The sequence below is a fragment of the Vigna unguiculata genome, chromosome 2, assembly GCF_004118075.2.
Source record: "Vigna unguiculata cultivar IT97K-499-35 chromosome 2, ASM411807v1, whole genome shotgun sequence".
In the NCBI taxonomy this organism is placed as follows: domain Eukaryota; kingdom Viridiplantae; phylum Streptophyta; class Magnoliopsida; order Fabales; family Fabaceae; genus Vigna; species Vigna unguiculata.
In genome coordinates, this window is record NC_040280.1 from 27,757,091 (window position 1) to 27,775,581 (window position 18,491).

An 18,491-nucleotide genomic window follows, 5' to 3' on the forward strand; every position below is an offset into this window, starting at 1 on the left:
GCTTGTGAACATTGAGCTTGAAGTTGGTACGGTGGAGCGCTTTCGTAAAGATGTCGGCAAGCTGGTTATTGGAGCTGATAGGGAGAAGACGAAAGAGGTTGTTCTGGAGGCGTTCGCGAATCACATGACAGTCAATGTCAATGTGCTTCGTTCGTTCGTGGAAAGAGGGATTCTGAGCGATATGTCTGGCGGCCTGATTATCACAATAGAGAACTGGGGGCAGATCAAGTTGAATGCAGAGGTCATGAAGAATATAGCTAATCCACTGAATCTCACATGATGTAGTCGCGAGAGCCCTGTACTCAGCTTCAGAAGATGATCGGGAAACAGTACTCTGTTTCTTGGATTTCCATGAGATGAGGGACTCTCCCAGGAACACACAATAACCAGTGACACTGCGTCTTGTTTCAGGGCATGTGGCCCAATCAGAGTCACTGAAGCCTTTTATTTGTAGATCAGTGTCTTTAGGAAAAAACAGTCCTCGACCAGGATCAGCCTTGATGTATCTTAGGATATGATGGGCAGCTTGGTTGTGGCAAACAGTGGGTGCCTGTACAAACTGACTGAGAAGATGCACAGAGTAATTGATGTCAGGTCTGGAGTTGGTGAGATAGAGAAGTTTCCCTATCAATCGCCTATAGGAATCAGCATTGTAGGAGGTATTATTAGTTGCGAAAAGAGGCTTTGTGTCATTCATGAGGGGGGTTTGGCAAGGCTTGCTGTTAGTCATTCCAGTTTCACTTAGTATGTCCAAGGCATACTTTCTTTGGCACATATGGATCCCTCTCTTGGTCCTTGAAATCTCAAAACCCAAAAAATATTTTAGTTTCCCTAAATCCTTGATTCTGAAGGTCTGATGCAGAGTACCTTTGGTCTTATTGATAATCTCCATAGAATTCCCTGCTAATATAATGTCATCTACATACACAAGTAAGGCAGTGAAAGTACTAGCAGTTTTATGTATGAAAAGGGAGTAGTCAGAAGTGGATTGAATAAAACCGAGTTCTAAGAGAAAAGAGGAAAGCTTAGCAAACCACTGACGGCTGGCCTGCTTTAGGCCATATAGAGATTTAGTTAGACGGCAGACTTGTCCTTGTTTGGGAAGTTTCAGTCCTGGTGGAGGTGTCATGTAGACTTCTTCATTTAAATCTCCATGTAAAAAAGCGTTATCAACATCAAGCTGATATAGGTACCAATCCTTGGCAGCTGCTAAGGCTAAAATGATTCTGACAGTTGTGAGTTTAGCCACAGGGGAGAAAGTGTCAAAGTAGTCTATTCCCTCTTGTTGGGAATATCCTTTCGCAACCAACCTAGCCTTATGCCTTTCTATACTTCCATCAGATTTATACTTGGTCTTGAAAACCCATTTGCAACCTATGGGCTTCTTTCCATTTGGGAGATTGGTGAGATACCAGGTTTTGTTGTTTTCAAGAGCTTGTATTTCCTTGTTCATAGCATCCCTCCATTCTTTAGTTTTGCTAGCTTCAGTATAGGACTGTGGTTCGTGGTTGGCAGTGATGGCGAGAGTGTAGTGAAGATGCTCCTTTGATAAACCATCATAAGAAACGACAGAATCAATGGGATAAGCAGTTTTATAGTTGGCCTTTATTTTGTTACTGTATTTAGGTTGACAAGAGTTATTGATAGTTAAGGAACCATTAACCTGGTAGTCCTTCAGATAATGAGGAATTTTTCTGTCTCTCCTGGATCTTCTCAAATCCTGAATGTTGTCTTCTGTGTCATCTTGTTCATATGCTGTATTTTCTTGGTTGTCATGATCTTGGGCAGGTTGATTCACAATCTGTTCAGGTTCTGTCTGCTGTAAATTGGAGCTGTCAGTTGTCCTGTCTTCTTCATCATCAATAGTGCTATCATTTTCTTGAATTTCTCCTGTAGGATCGTTAAGAGCAATATGGTTCTCCCTAATGTTGATATGAGAGTCATTTAAGAAACTAAAATCCTGATTCATGTGATTATTTCTTTCAGCAATGATGGTTTCAGTGGAACTGCAAGGGAAAATGGTTTCATAGAACAAGACATTTCTACTTATAAAGATCTCTCTAGATTTTAAGTCAAGCAGAATGTATCCTTTTATTCCATTTTTAAAGCCAATAAAAACACATTTTCTTGCCCTAGGATCAAGTTTGTTTCTATTTATGTCAGGGGTAGAAGCAAAACTTAAGCAACCAAAGGTTTTCAGATCAAGATAAGTGGGAGATTTTGAATAAAGCATTTCATATGGGGATTTATTTTTTAAAACAGCAGAGGGTATTCTGTTTATTATATGAACAGCATGATTAACAGCATAAGACCAATAGCATTTAGGTATATTAGACTGAAATAGCAGGCTTCTAGTAACATTTAAAATATGTTGATGTTTTCTTTCAACTACAGAGTTCTGCTGAGGAGTATGAACACAACTCTTTTGGTGAATAATACCATATTTATTATAAAGATCATCATACTCAAATTCAGGGCCATTGTCAGATCTGATGATTTTTATATCCTTCTTAAACTGATTTTTAATGTATATAACAAAATTCAATAAAAGGCTTCTGGTTTCTCCTTTAGAATGCATGAGGAAAACCCAAGTATGTCTAGATAAGTCATCAACAACAGTAAGAAAGTATTTATGCCCATGTATGGAAGGAATGGAAATAGGACCCCATATATCAACATGAATTAAATCAAAACAATTATCAGAAATGGTAATACTGTGAGGAAAGGGCAATTTATGTTGCTTCGAGTAATGGCATATGTCACATATGTTGTTACAAGAATCACGAACATAAGGAAAAGTTCTACAAATTTGTCTTAGCACACTATTACATGGGTGTCCAAGTCTGTAATGCCATACATTTATGTCTTTCTTAGAGTAATTCATAGCATTATTAACAAAACCATGATCTTGTGAAGTAGAGGTGTTTTCATCAAGGTAGTACAGCCCCTTTATCATGCTAGCATGCCCAATCATCTTGTATGAATGATTGTCCTGTATCTGACATTGCTCACAAGAGAAAGTTAGTTTACAGTTTGAGTCATTTATGAGAGATTGAACAGATATTATATTGAAAGAAAATTCAGGAATGTATAGCACATTAAAAATGATCAAAGATTCTGAGAATTTCTTAGTTCCAGCAAATTCAGCAGTGACAGTAGAATTGTTAGGCAATTTTACAGTAATAGGTTTAATTCTGTAAAAGCTTGAAAATTGGCTTAGGTCATGGGACACATGGTTTGTGGCCCCTGTATCAAGTATCCAGGCTTTACCTTGCTGATTTTTGTGAGTTGAGACATTGTTGCTGAAGCTCTGGATGTGGCTGACAGAGTGCTTAGGCTCATCTTTGTCATCTAAAAGCTTCAGCAGTCTCTGAATTTGTTCAATACTTAAGGTTGTATTGGCAGTACCTTCTTCTGGAGTGTGATCAGAGGATTTTTGAGATTCAGGATTGACATTAAGGTTGCACATCTGTTGAGTATTGGAGTTTTTATTACTATAGGAGCCTTTATCTTGTTCTGTCCTTTGCTTGTACCATGGAGGATATCCGTGTTTTGAATAACACTCCTCTGCAGTGTGATTCATTTTGTGGCAGTAGGTGCATTGTTTTCCTTGATTAGGATTCCTGCCTCTGCCTCTTCCTTGTGCTCGAGACCCATTGCCTCTTCCTTGGCCTCTCCAAGAAGCTTGTTCTTGGTTCCTATATCCTTTGTCAGCTGTATTCATGAGAACTTTATTCTCATTAGCCAAATTTCCAGAACCATTGCCCTTTCTTTCTTGCTGCATGACAAGAGAGAAAACTTTGTTTATGTTAGGTAGAGGCTCCATGAGCAGTATCTGAGTTCTGACACTGTTGTAGTTATCATTTAATCCCTTTAGAAAGCAGATGGCATGTTCAGTCTCCCTCTGTTTCAAGAAAACTTTGGACAAATCACACTCACAGGGCTTTCCACAGGTGCAGTTAGGTATGGGTCTCAAGAACTCTAGTTCTTCCCACAACTTCTTTAATTCAGTGAAAAATTGACTTATGCTTCTATCTCCTTGTCTGATGGAATGAATTTCCTGCAACAGATCGGATATTTGAAAGTAGTCCCCTTGAGAAAATCTTTCCCTTAATTCTTCCCATAGTTCTTTAGCAGAATCTATGTACATAACACTCTCTGCAATGTCTGGTGCAAGAGTTCTCATAATCCATGAAAGAATCATCACGTTACATCTTTCCCAGGCTTCATAATTTGGGTCAGTGGGCAGAGGTGTTTTAATGCTGCCATTAACGAATTTCAGCTTGTTCTTGGAGAGCAAAGCACGTTGCATGTTCCTGCTCCAGGAAACATAGTTATTGTCATTTAAAACATTAGAAACTAGAACCAAACCTGGATTTTCTCCAGGATGTAGGTAGTAGGGACTGGTGGGTATGAGTGATTGGTCAAGATCAAAGTTGTTGGCCTTTTGGCTGGTGTATTCTGGCTTTGTTTCAGATTTCCCATCCATGATCCTTCAAAAAGATGCCAAGAATCACGTTCTTGGTATAAAGAAAGGGAAAAGCGGAAGCACAGCAGGTTAGAAACCTGCTCTGGTACCATAAAGCAGTACCACAACCACTCTCTCTGTCATATTTGCGAAGGAAAAGACAGTGGCCATGGTAGAGAACGTAGAAGAGAGAGATTGGAAGAGAAAACGAAGAATGGTGAAGAGAGAAAGGGGATCTGCAGTGAGGTGCAGAGCCAAGCTCGTGGGAGAAGCAAGAGAAAGGTAAGAACTGTTTCTGTTATTGTTTTTATTTCTCTGTTCATACAAAAGGGGAAAAACCCAATCGGGTTTTATAGAAAGAGGGGAAAAACAGGGGTACAATGAAAACCCTAGATTACTGATTAAATCAGTAATCAGTTATAAGAAAAGGGGGAAAACGGGAAAAACCCTAAGGGTTAGGGTTTCAATAAACACATCAAACCTTGTTAGGATATTGAAGTGGATGGTAATTTGGATTATGAGTGAAGAGAGATGGATACTGAAGTTGGGTCCACTAAATTTCTAGAAGAATCTATGTTTGTCACATGGTAACGAAGAAGTAATGTTCGGTAGAACATAGATGTTGGGTGTTCGGGTACGATGACCAATAAACACATATTAACATGAAAAAACAGAAACACTAACTCCATAATCATATTGTCACGTAACTTAAATCACTACCATGTACCTACCTCTTCCTAAATTTCCTTTTAAAGCTTCTCTTCACTTTGCATATAAATGAAAATTATAAATTGAGCATTGCTCAATTTAAGAAATCAAGAGCGAAATATGCTTCTATATAAAATTCATACAACTAGCTAGGTTTTTTAGTCTGAGATACGGATTACTTCATCACAAAAACAATTAATATCACAAATATGGTGAACTTGTCCTAAGATAAAATTTAGATATTAATTTAATTATTTATAATTATTAATGTAATAACTTTTAAGACAGAATGAGATGTTATTATTGTATTTATTCTCTTAACTAAGTATACTCTCGGTTCCATATAATACACGATAATTTCCCTTAAATCCCAACTGATAAAATCTACTTCATTATATTTAAACTATGTCTTTATTATTATTATTATTACTATTATTATAATATGTTGCTTTAACTATGTGATCACCCGTGTAACCAACAATTTTAATACTATTAAAATCGTATTTGTCGACGTCATGACAAGTTGAATTATCTTTCAAATATGTTATTATTATTTTCTTATTAGAGTATATTAGAAAATCTAAAAATTAAATATGAACTATCTATCAAATTAAATCTATTAACATTTTCCGCAAGCAAATTAAAAAAAAAATAAAGTGTTAAGGACACAGATATACAAAATTGTCATTTTGACACCAAATAGCACTATTTGATTATGGGTTGGGTTCATATTCAACAACATCATGTCAATTACTTCCTGCACCGCATTAATTTTTCTCTCACCCCATCAAAAACATTCCTGAAAGTGTTTTTCGTAAAAGGGGAGTACATTTGTTTTTCAGAAGAAGATTTCCAAAATTGTTTTTGTGTTTCCGAAAATAAATTTGAAAACTGATAGGGTGCAGGAAGAAAGGTGCAAGAAATAATTGTCCAACATAAAATGGATAATGGCTTGAGAGGCCTACTAACTAATTTTATATGTTGTTTCTTCTTGCATCATATCAATTTTTTATTTTTGTAAATTTAACTTTTTGAAAAAAAATAAAGAAAAATATTCAAAGAAAACTATAAAAAATTATTTAATAAAAATTTATGACAAATGTAAGAATGTACATAAGTCTGGTTGAGTTTTGGACAACTAACTAAAAAAATTAGATTGGGCTTATTTATATTTTCTTTAATAGCGTGTCAACTCACTTTTTATCCGTTTAGATTAAGTTAGGTCAATTGATTTACGTTTTTTTTTATTATTTCTTTTTTTAATAAAATTTATAATTTTAAAATATATTTATTAAAAGAATTGACTAAATGTTATTATTTTAATAATTGAATAAGTAATATTTAAAAATGCATATTTAATTAATAGGATAAATGAATAAATGGAATTACAGTTATGTTATTATTATTATTTAATAATTTTATTTAATTGAATATATAAAGTTGTCATCTAACCTTAGGAAATTAAAGTATATTTAATTGGGTCATGTTCGATACAATTATAAAGAAAAATTAACTCATTTTTTTAGCTGAATTACTTTATAGTCAATCAATTCTCCTAGATATAATACTTAATTTCGCGTATGTGCTCAAACTCATGTAAAACAAAAAAAAAAAAAAAAAAAAAAAACAATAACACATTAGAATCACATGACCAACTGGGGAAAGGAACATTCAAAAAGTTATTTCGTTTGACAATAAATATTAAAAAAATAGAGTAAAACAAAGGTCTATTATTAACAAAAGTTATGTTTCAGATTTTAAGGGTTTTCTTCTATGTTCTTAAGGTTTATGTTCTAAACTAAATTGATGCTCATTAGATTATGAAACTAATTTAATTAACTTCACCATACAATAAGAGTTTGAAAATTGCATCTTTGTTTTCAATTTTAAGAAAGAGATCTGAGTTTAATAATAAAAAATCATTGCCAACTATTTCAATTTCTTTGGGCCAAGCTACACATAGAAGATACACCCATTAGGGCAGTTTCTTCCTACACCCACATTTATTTCTTCCAGCACTCACAATTTTTTATATTTTGGATTATACAACATAAAATAAAAAATTTATATTTTGAAATATATAATTTAAATATAACTTTTATTTTATATTTTAAAATTTACAATTGAAAATATAATTATTTATATTTCAAAATAAAAAATTCAAAATATAAAAAATATATTTTAGATTACACAATCTAAATATATTTAAATTTTAGATTATACCATCTGAAATATATTTTTATTTTACATTCCATACCATTCAAATATAAAAAATTTACTAGAATTCAGATAAAAATTATGATGGTCCAAGAAGAAATGGTCCGTTGTTTTTAGAAGTAACAATAAGGATACAAACAGTTTGTTATGAAGCAACTCTATATTTTCTAACTGCACTCGCATAATTTTAAAATGACCATTTTAACCTTTGTATATGTGACTTTCGGATTATCTTTTCTGAAAATCTTTCAAGAACAGAAGTTTTGGAGCACAATTTTCAGAACATGATTTTTAAATATAGGATTTCTAGAACCACAAGATTTATGAAACACATTAAATATATTTTAGAATAAGTTTTGTTAAATGAAATTTTTGAGTAAAGTTTTCACCGCACATGTAAAACTTTTCCAATGAAGTTTTTCAAATTGAGATTTTCAGAATAAACTTTCTAAAACATGTATTCCAAATTAGTTACTATAGCATGATAAGTTAAAAAAAATAAAAATCCGTTGATTATACTACAAAATAAACTAAGAAAACTAGTACTTTTAATATTTATTTTATTTTATATCTTATAACATTAATTTATAAATGTTGTTATAAAGTAATTACCTACCGTAAAAATAACTTTAAAAACAGATTTATACTATTAAATATATGGAATTATCAAATAAAATAAAGAAGTGTTGTATTACTTTTCTACACGAGCGTTTACATCATATAATTAATTTAAGTGTGAAAATAAAATAAAAACGACAGAAAATAAATACTCGTGAAATAATATCGTAGTCAATCAATAAATATAATTTCAATAATTATTGTAAATAAATAACTAACAATCAATTCATAAACTTGCACAAGTTAATATAATCTAATTACATTTTAAAAGTCAGATCGGGTTATTTGATTTATTTGAATATATCTTTACCGGGTAATTATTTGATTATGTTTAATGATCAACAAGATACGTGGTTCATGTAGACATGTTTCAGGATTTAAAAAATAAAATTTGCTGTAATTTTTAGAAGGAGTTTAAATTGTATTTCAAATTGTTCTAATCTAGTTTAGTATTAATATTTTCTTATACTGTAGATATTAATAACAATGATCATGAAAGAATATATAATAATTTTATAATTTTTTTCGAATGCAGATTATAAATTATATCCTAATTTGTTCTATAATTTTTTCATATACTATTTACTATTTAACTAGTTAAATATTAACTGTATTAATTAAAAAAAAATCACACTCTTCTTACTTTATTCCATTTTTATAACCTTTTTGATGAGCACCAGATTATTGGTTGCATTGATTACTAAAATTTGAAAGATTACCTACTAAAACCAAGGCTACCAAATACAGATACCCTTCCAAATAATAAATTCTCTTATGAGACTCTAAAGTTAAACTTAATTAAGAAAGCTTGAGTAAGTTCGAAAACAATGTGCAAACCTCCATCTTTTTTTACACACCTTTTATTTTCTTTCCTCACAATCTCATCATTAATTCTTTACCACTCACTTCAGACTTTAAATAGATATAATATTATTCACACACATTTCTCTAAATTGAAAGAAAACAATATTTTATTATCACCATTTTATTTATGCTATGATTCAGTTAAAGTTGTGACGGAAATGCTGCACACAGATTGTGGAGTGCTATCATTACTCGTGTGATTGACTTTCTGTAACATCATAAGCTGAAGTGAATGGAAATAACCTCATACATAATCCATCATAGTCATAGGTTAGTAGAGTTATAGTGTTTTATCACAAGGTTGCAGCCACTACAATGCTAACAAATGCAACTATATACACTTATTTAAAAAGAAAAAGAAAAAGTATGTTACAGATAGAATTTAAAATATCTTTTATAATATAATATGTTATTTGATTGAAAATTTTGATTTTTTTTTAAATTTAATTAAACTACAAATTAAAATATTTAAATTTCATAAAAATATTAACATTTAGAATTTGTAGTCTTCTTTGCACCAAGTAACCAGTGCATATGTAATGAAGTCCATAATTGTTTATTCTTTATCTCAAATATTAATAATGATTTCTTTATAAAAACATCACAGAAAAAAATGATATTAAATAATTATTATATATAATTAAATTTTTGTTATAACCACGGTATGTATCATTTAATTATTTTTGCAGAAGATTAAAAATAAAAATATCTCAAGAATTTGAGTAAATTCAATAGACATAAAATAAGTCAAACCTTAAAAAGAGTTACCTTACCTAATAAACCTAATAATGGACATTATTGAATACTCATAAGTGATAGTTAAGTTAAGCCTTTTTAAAAGACAACGAAATAATCAATCTTATAAACGATTTAATTTGATAAAATTAAAAATTTCATTTTAAAGAAATATTTTTCAAATGAAATGAAATAAATGAAAAATAAAAATTATTTTAATAATTAAAAAAATGGTATAAAGAGATGGTGCAACATAAATACTCAATTCTCATTTACCAAATTATAAAAATTGATATTATTGACTACTATAGGATGGAAATAAATTTGATTAATACACATAAAAAAAGTTTGTTTGTTTTCCATATATACAGAGGAGTGGGTGTTGATTAGCATGCTATATTGGGTAGCAAAGATAACGTGTTCGTGTGTGTGGCATCAGTGGCAGATGGAGGTGTTTCTGTGTGTAACTTTCCCTTCTTACTCCTCCATAATTATACTCGATAAAGAAAAGAAAAAAAAAAACTCAGATGTCATTGTTTGGTGGAACATTTTTACATTATTGAGATTCGAATTTGCCATCTTGTTCTCATTGTTTCTGTAGGTCCACAGACATGGCGGGTGATACTTCAAAATCTGGTTTTGCGTTCCATTGTTCATTCCCAACGACTCATTTTCTAACAACAGAAAAATGCTAAGGAATGGAATAGAGTCCGTGTTTGAAGGATGAATGAAGTTCAGAAGTACAGTGATTGCACGGGAAGAAAACTAGTTTGAGTGATAAATAGATGGTTGTGCCCCACGAACAGGCCACTCCAAAATCTAGTGTCCCATAAAAATCCAAATCAACTTCAAATCTAATAGTTCTATTTCGCCACATCTTTCTTTCTGCACTGCTTTAGCTTTTCAAACTACGTTCACCTTACCACATTAAAACCAGTTTAACCACTTATCTGTGTTCTTTCCTTCTTTTTCCTTCACAATCTTCATGCCTCTCAACCACCATTCCCGAACAAACCTCAAACATTTTCATTCCAAACAACCCACTGACCCAACACCCCATACCCACACCCATTACATTAATTATGGTACAGGTCAGAATACAAATGTAAATTAAAATCAAATCAAAAGTAAATTAAAACTTCAATATCAAAGTCACCTAATCAGTTACAAAGCCTAACACCTACAGCACTCAATACAAGGAAAAAAAATTTACACTAAACTTTGCCCTACCTTCTCTAATCTCTCTCTACCTAGTTCTTTTTTCTCTCTCTCTCTTTTTTTTTTTCTTTTTTAAAATTAATAAAGTTAAATCAAAATTTGGGAACAGGAGCGGGGGTAAAACCATTTTCAATCCCAGTCGTCATCTCCTTCTTCTGCCGCATCTCGAGCACTTTACGATGGTGGTTTGAATGCAATTCGCTGGAGAATGTTGGGCTGCAAGCGGGCCTATATTCGGGTAAGAGCCTTCCCGACTTGAACCGCACCCCGCATGCGTTACAGAGTGTTTTTGGGCCGAGCGGCCCAGTTCGCCACTGAGGGGTTTTCTGCACGCCGCAGTGGCTACACCGTCGCGGCGCCAGGGTGCCCGCACTGTCGGAAGAGTGTTTTTTCTTCGGTTTATTGGGTTTGGGCTCGGAGCAAACGTGGTCGAGGCTACGAGAGAAGTTGGTGTAAATTAGCAAGGGGCTGGAGGGGGAGGAGGAGGAAGATGATGAAGTGGTGGTGGTGGAGCTCGAGGAGGATTCGGTGAAGGAAGGGGAACCCAGTGGCCAGACACGAACACCGTTCCTGCTTCGCTTGCTTCTCGCCTTGGTCTGAACCGGGGTTTTGAAGGTGAAAACCGGGTTTTCCGGTTCTGGCTTCGGCTCTTTCGCAGCATGGCCCGTCGCGGTCGGGTTGCCCTCCGTTACGGTGGGGAGCGCCGCAGAGAATTCCGAGAAGGAATCCTCGACGAAATGAGACAACCACTCGAAGTCCGCCACGTCATCCGCCTGTAAAAATTCCAACTTTCGTCAACCACCAACACAAAACAAGCAGACCCTGTAAGAAATAAAATTGAGGAGAAGAAAAAAAATACCAGAACGCTAAGCTCGGTGGTGGGCAGAGAGGAATAATCGGGTTTGAAAGCATAGGGCTCTTGGCATGGGTTTTCTTTCTGAAGGGATACACAAACCAAGTCTTGTTCCTGCTGCTGTTCTGGTTCTTCCTCCACGTGCGAGAAGTCAAGGAGGTCGTCGACGAAAAAGTCGTCGCAAGTGGTTCCGTTCTGCACACTTAACTCCTCCATGAAGGTTTCTGGACTGAGCTGTACCATCATTTCTTTCCTCAAATTGCTTTTCAAAGCTGCCTCCATGCACTCCATGTCTGTTTCAGTTTAACAAGTTTAAGAGCAAAACAAAAAGCATAGCCTAATATAAGAAAAAGAACATAGACTTTAACAAACACCTGAACATTAGCTGTTTTGAAAAATTGAGGAAAGAAAATGAAATGGAAGAAAGATATATTAAATAATGAATACCTGAGGAAGAAGAGAGATAGGAGAGATGTAAAATGAGGTTGGGAGGAGAAGAGAGGTGGAAGAAGAAGGCAAAGGATGAAATTGAAAAGGTTGAGGATAGGGAGTTTGGTAAAGCATTGAATGAGGGATAAAAGCGTCCCTGGATTATTACTAAAAGCGCCCGTTTCTTTCTCACTCTCCACAGCCTCTCATATTTACTTTTTCCTTCTTTAAAGTATTTATACGTTTTAAATACGTTTGTATTTTGTATACGCATAACGTACGTAAATGAGGGAAATAATTTTCCAACCCACAAAACTCACTTGCGTTTTCTAGGGTAGAACCATTCCCACAGTAACTACCACTCACTATGTAACACCAATGAAAGAACTGAGACAGGTTTGGTGTATACCATGTAATACAAGTGTTTTCCCACGGGAAGCCAAAATTCGTGAAGACCTAGGAAACCACAATCTTAAAAAATAAAAAAATGATCCTTCTCTTTTTAACTTTTTCTTTTCCTCTGTGGTAGAAAACGTGAATATAAATTAACCTAAATACCTGCCTTAAGTGGTTCGATTGCTTATCGCCGCTCATTTTGCATTTGGCTGTGTTTCCATCTAACGTTGCTTTTCCCGCTCTATGTTTTCTAATTATCGGTTGGCAAAAATAACTCTATAAAAGGCTAAAGGCCAAAGCAGATTCACACCCTAATCTTATTTTAAAACACACGTGAACTTTTCCTTAAGCTTTTGGATAATTTTTCGTAGGGTTCTCGATAATAATGAAAATCTATTATGTCAAGGCTGAGGTTAATTGAAAGCATGTCAGAGTTATGGACCTATACTCTTAATACAAATTTCGTGTTGCCCGTCAAATATCTATACACTAATACGTATATATTCTTTCACCAATTAAACCACACCGTTTTTTGCTTTAAAATTAACCCGCTTGCGATAAAAGAGTTTAAGGTTTGAAATTTGAATTGGAGGGTAGAATAATTGTGTCAACAAACATATAAATGTTCCGACAATGACTGTATTTACTTCACATGAGTATTGGATAAAACAATGAAATTCTTATTTCTAGGTTAGGAGGATTAGGATTATCAGTGTATCTTCCTTTTATTATTATTATTATTATTATTATTATTATTATTATTATATCTGATATTTTTTATAACGTGTCATTCTTTTATATTAAAAATAGTCACAATAAATGATGAAAATTAAATTGCTTTTACATATTTCAAATTGAATGTGTTTTATTTTCTTTAATTTCCCGTTCTGAAATATTTACAAATTAATGTGACAATAAATCATGAAAATTAAATTGTTTTTACTTATTCCAAATCGAATGTATTATTCTATTTAATTCCCCGTTCTGAAATATTTACAAATTAATTAGAAAGATAACATTATTTTAATTCAATATTTAATAAATAAAATTTTGAAAAACAAAATTGATTTTAAAATCACATCCTTTGGCCTTACGCTAGTTTGCATCTTTTTTCCTTTCTTTTAACCGAAGATATTTTTTAAATAACTTCCCTCTCTCTCCTCTTTCTCTTTCTCTTTCTCTCTCACTTTATATATATATATATATATATATATATATATATATATATATATATATATATATATATATATATTTAAAGTAACGTTGAAATAAAATTGCAAACTATTTGAAAGAAAGCAAATGAGAAACATTTTTAAAAATTATATAAAAAAAAAAAACACATACAATCAGATGAAGGAAGTACCGTCTTATTGCTTTTTCCTATTACCAGAAGAAAGAAAACACAATTGAAACTGAAAACCAACTAGATGAGAGAGTATTCCTTAATGTTAAAATAATTATAGAGAATATATAGAGAAGAGTGCAAGAATTTTTTTTATGAAAAATTTAGTAGTCATTGAATTTTTTAGTATATGTGAAAAAGGTTTTAATAAGAGATAAAAGGAAGATAGTATTTGAAAATTTGAGGTATTTATTTTAATGTGTATGAGAAATTAGGTAAAAGTGAGGTGGTTGAAATTCCCAGTGTAGCCTTGATGGTGATGATAGAGTTTGGGTTTGGATTGGGGAGATGGCATGACTTAGAAGCAAAGTGAGTGAAAAAAAGTGAACCCAGCAATGACACCAGATCAGCTTTTGTCTCTCAGTAACACCACTGACATTATTCCTCAACTCCTTCCTAATTTAATCCATAATAACCACACTCTCATGCCTAAATATTCATTCATTCACCATCATTAAATATTTTAATTACCCTCAATTAGGTTTACTAATTAAAACATCCAATAAATCCCTTCCACACAAACTAATTAAAATTCCTCTCAAAACCACTCAACATTTTGTCTACTTCTTTTATCTTTTATCTGTACTTTAAAAGAATATAATTAATATTTTTCCTTAATTAAAATTATGTTGAACGTTTCTTGTAACGTTATTATTATTTTTTATCATTTGTGATTTTATAACTAAATTAAATTAAAAAAATTAATATTAGTCTGACGTGATTTGATAAATTAATGCTCTTCAGTCATTTCGTGACTATAAATATTTAACGAACTACGTCCAAATAGACGCGCCCACAATCACACCTTCATTTATTATAATTTATTATATTATTAATATCATCTGTCAGAATTTTATAAAAAAAAATACGCGTTTGAATTAAATTCAATTTCTACATAATTAAATTCAATATTATAATAATTAACATCACAGTGTTGACATTTTTGTATTAGTATTAACATAGAGGAGACCGATGGACCAGAAAGAAGAGAGAGGAAAAAAAAAGGAAGGAAAAAATGTTAGAGGACAGGTAAAGAGTGAAAAGAGACAGAAAAATCTAAAATAATATAAAGAGGTTAAAAATAATAAAAGAGAAAGAAGAAAAAAAAGTGAGAAAACAAAAAGAAGGATTAAGAGTCACAACATAATATAAAGAATTTTAAAGTTTTTTTTTTTAAATCTGAAATTCCAGATTTTGTTAATATTCTAAACACTCTAGTAAAATATTTTTCCTAAATTTGACTGTATTCTTAAATTTTATATTCAAACCACATATTTTTTTCATAAAATATTCTAAACCATAAAAAATTGAAATTAAAAATTTTCATCCTAACGCAATACTAAAGTCAAATTTTGAGTAACTTGATTTATTAAAGCCTCTATAGTTGTTTATTTAATTTCATGAATTTGGTTAGAATGCATTTATTATAATTTAATGATATATTATTATTATTATTATTATATATTATATATGTGATCAAATATTTGAAAGCACTAACATAATTGATGTAAAGATCTACAGTCTAACTTGATTATCATGATTGTATTCATAAAAAAATAAAGAAAATACAATTACTTTAAATAACACTAATAAAACAGAAACACAGGCATAACTAAAATCAAAGGAACTAAAGTTTAGGTGAAAAGTAAAAAAGAAAAAAATGCAAAAATTGACAATACATTTTTTCATTAGTTATCTAAAAGAAAAAAACACTTTTAAAAATAAAAAATTGAATTGTTTAGGTTTCCACTCTTAAGTTGTTTTCAGCTGACCCACAGAGCCAAAGTCGTTTTATATGTTCGTGTTTTGCTATGATTCAGCATCGAACTGATAAGTGACTTTCTCCACCAATCTGCCACTTCGAGGTTACCTTTTTGAGGGGTTTTTTTTCTTTACCTTGTCAAATTTTTCTTCAATATCACTATTATATGAAATTGAACATACATTATAAAAAAATTAATATAAAATTTTAGTGAGTAAAATTTATTAGTTATTATAATAATTAATTTACATATTAATTTATAAATTAAAAATTATTGATAATTAAAATTATTTTTATTATGAATAGAAAAATATAGTTTGGATTCTAAATTGTTAACTAAAATAATTTTTATTATGAATTAGATACAAGACTCTTGATGCATTTCATTTATTGCGAGTTTGAAGGCTAATAATTTAATGTACAGGACTTGCACATCTCCACAAGATGGTCCCAGTATATCTTAACTAAAGATAAAACTGTTTCAAAAATGTCTTCCCTATTTTTTTATGAAAGGTCTAATACATCTTCTCTTGTCCTAACAATGTTGTAGGACTTATGACTGAAACATTGGTGTAGTCTATACGAGGACGACAACTCCCCTTGTCCTCAACTGGAGGACTTACTTCAGTACACTAAATAGTTTCACACAGCATTTAGATATTTAAAAGTTAAGATCAAACATAATTTAAATATTTTTTCCTCCACCCACCGAAACATCTTTTAATAACAAAACTGTGATAGAGCTTTATGCTCCAAAACGGATAATATTTCAAGAACGCGGTGATCCGAACAATTAGAAAAGTTTTGACTACCAAATAAATTAATCTTTAAACATAATTTTTTTTTCATAACCGATCATTATTTAAGAAATTTTTATGTAGAGATGTTATTATTCTATTGTTTCATATTAGTTTTTTTTTTTTTTTATAAAAACCACAACTTTTTCACTTTTAGGTTAATGAGTTTTCCGTTAAACTAAAATTTTAATCATTTTTGTTATCTAATATATACATTTAAAAATATTTAATGTTCGTTGTATTTTATAATTAAAACAAGTAACTAAATGACCTGAACAATAATTATTTGTATGAAACACTCATGTGACGTTACTATGCACAGAAGAGAACAAAAAAATACAAATATCACCGGAAATTTCTCCAAAATTTTTTTGAGAAATATTACTTCATCGATCTCCTAATATATGTTTTAGAGACTTTTTTGTTTCCATCAGAATAGGTATCATTTTAGGGAAGGAGAGATATGAATTGTTTTTAGTATATATATTGTTTATTATTCTCTACAATAAAATAATCATATTTTATATGTATATATAATTGTGAGATATACTGTGATATATATTTTACGATATTTATTGTGTTGTAAGTATTTTGATTGCACCAATATTAAACAGAAAATATATTAAAAAGAATATGATAAGTTTACAGATGATATAATAAAATAGATGAATACATATTTATGTAATAAATACAAGTAATAATTTTGAAATAAGAAACTGACAATGAATTTTATTACATAAATCAATAATTTAATTATTCAAACATACTAAACTAACGCTATTGTTTGATGTTGTTTAAGTGAAGACCGAGAGAATCCCTTATAACCAATTCAAATGTTTGATGATAGTACCAAATTCGAAAAAGTAGAATGATATTCCTGATGAATTTACGAATTTGGTAGCGTAACGTTGAAACAAGGAGCGGTAAAGAAAATAAGATGGTTAAACGTTGGAGTTGGAAGGTTTGGCAGGTAGTTTGTATATAAAGGCAGAAAGCGATAAAGAAAAACCAAAATACGGAACTTTGTGGAGTTTCCAACAAAAAGGCTTTTTCCTGAGAAGTATACACCAACAAAAGTTAGGACACCTATTTATCACTGTTAAAGAACCTCACTCAATGTCCTAACTTCCTAAACTTATCTACAGAATTTAACTTATTTGATATGGATTAAATAATCACTTTAGTACAATAATTATTGATGTATTTTATTTTTATACATGAAAAAATAAATTATTATTTTGTTAGAATACAACAGACCGAAAATCTTGATTTGTCCTAACAAGGGGCGACCAGTGAGTCAGTAGACAGACAGGTTGGATAAACAATTTTTTTTTAAATTTTAAATTTTTTTTTTCCATTTTTTAATATTAAAAATAATTTTAGTTACATACATATTTTCTAATGTTTTAATTGATTAAACGATGTTTGTAAAAAGGATAAATTGAAATAATTATTATATTTACATGTTAAATTATTTAATTATAATTAATCTTAAATTTTAAGTGTTAATGATATTAAGGTTAAATATGTTTTTATCCATTAATTCATATAGTAAAAATTAAAATTACTTTCTCTTTTAGTTTAGTTTAGTCTCCAAATTTTAGAAATATGCTGATTTAGTCATTTTAACCAAAATTTTGTTAATTTTGTTTGACGTTCCAAATTCATTTGAGTTGTTTACAACGTTTGATATATTTTCGCTTCAATGTTATTTGAGAAATGCGTTTGAAACGTCAAATAAACTTAACAAAACTTGATTAATAAGACTAAATTCATGCATTTTTAAATATGAGAAACTTTTAAAAATTGACTAATTTCAATTTTCACTAAAAATTAAGAGACCAAAAACATATTTAACTCATGATTTAAATTATACTACAGTTAAATATTTCTATCATTGAAAGTAATATATAATATAAAAATGCAATTATTTAAATTCTTTTTTATTTTAATTTTTAAAATTAAAAAATGGTTGGTAGACAATCCTAACCATGGTGGGCTAGACAAAACACACCAAATTTTAA

The 18,491-nt window shown here is 30.9% G+C and overlaps 1 protein-coding gene across 2 annotated transcripts; it reads right to left on the reverse strand.

The window, feature by feature from the left end:
• Positions 1-10,720: 10,720 nt before the first annotated feature.
• LOC114172060 (GATA transcription factor 5-like) lies at positions 10,721-12,399 on the reverse strand. 2 transcript variants are annotated; one of them, XM_028056791.1, is made up of 3 exons: positions 12,129-12,399; positions 11,688-11,974; positions 10,721-11,601 (listed from the first exon to the last, which is right to left on the reverse strand). In XM_028056791.1, the coding sequence occupies exons 1-3, from the start codon at positions 12,382-12,384 to the stop codon at positions 10,921-10,923; spliced, it is 1,224 nt and encodes a 407-aa protein (XP_027912592.1). In that variant the 5' UTR covers positions 12,385-12,399; the 3' UTR covers positions 10,721-10,920. The 2 variants fall into 2 exon arrangements, with proteins under 2 accessions (XP_027912592.1, XP_027912595.1); XM_028056794.1 differs by having other exon boundaries at positions 12,056-12,136.
• Positions 12,400-18,491: the final 6,092 nt, after the last annotated feature.

Coding starts and splice junctions, on each gene's coding strand:
- LOC114172060 (XM_028056791.1), bottom strand. CDS start 12,384: ATGCGTATACAAAATACAAACGTATTTAAAACGTATAAATACTTTAAA. Junction 11,975..12,128: donor CTATCTCTCTTCTTCCTCAG/GTATTCATTATT, acceptor AAACTGAAACAG/ACATGGAGTGCATGGAGGCA. Junction 11,602..11,687: donor CCACCGAGCTTAGCGTTCTG/GTATTTTTTTTC, acceptor GAATTTTTACAG/GCGGATGACGTGGCGGACTT.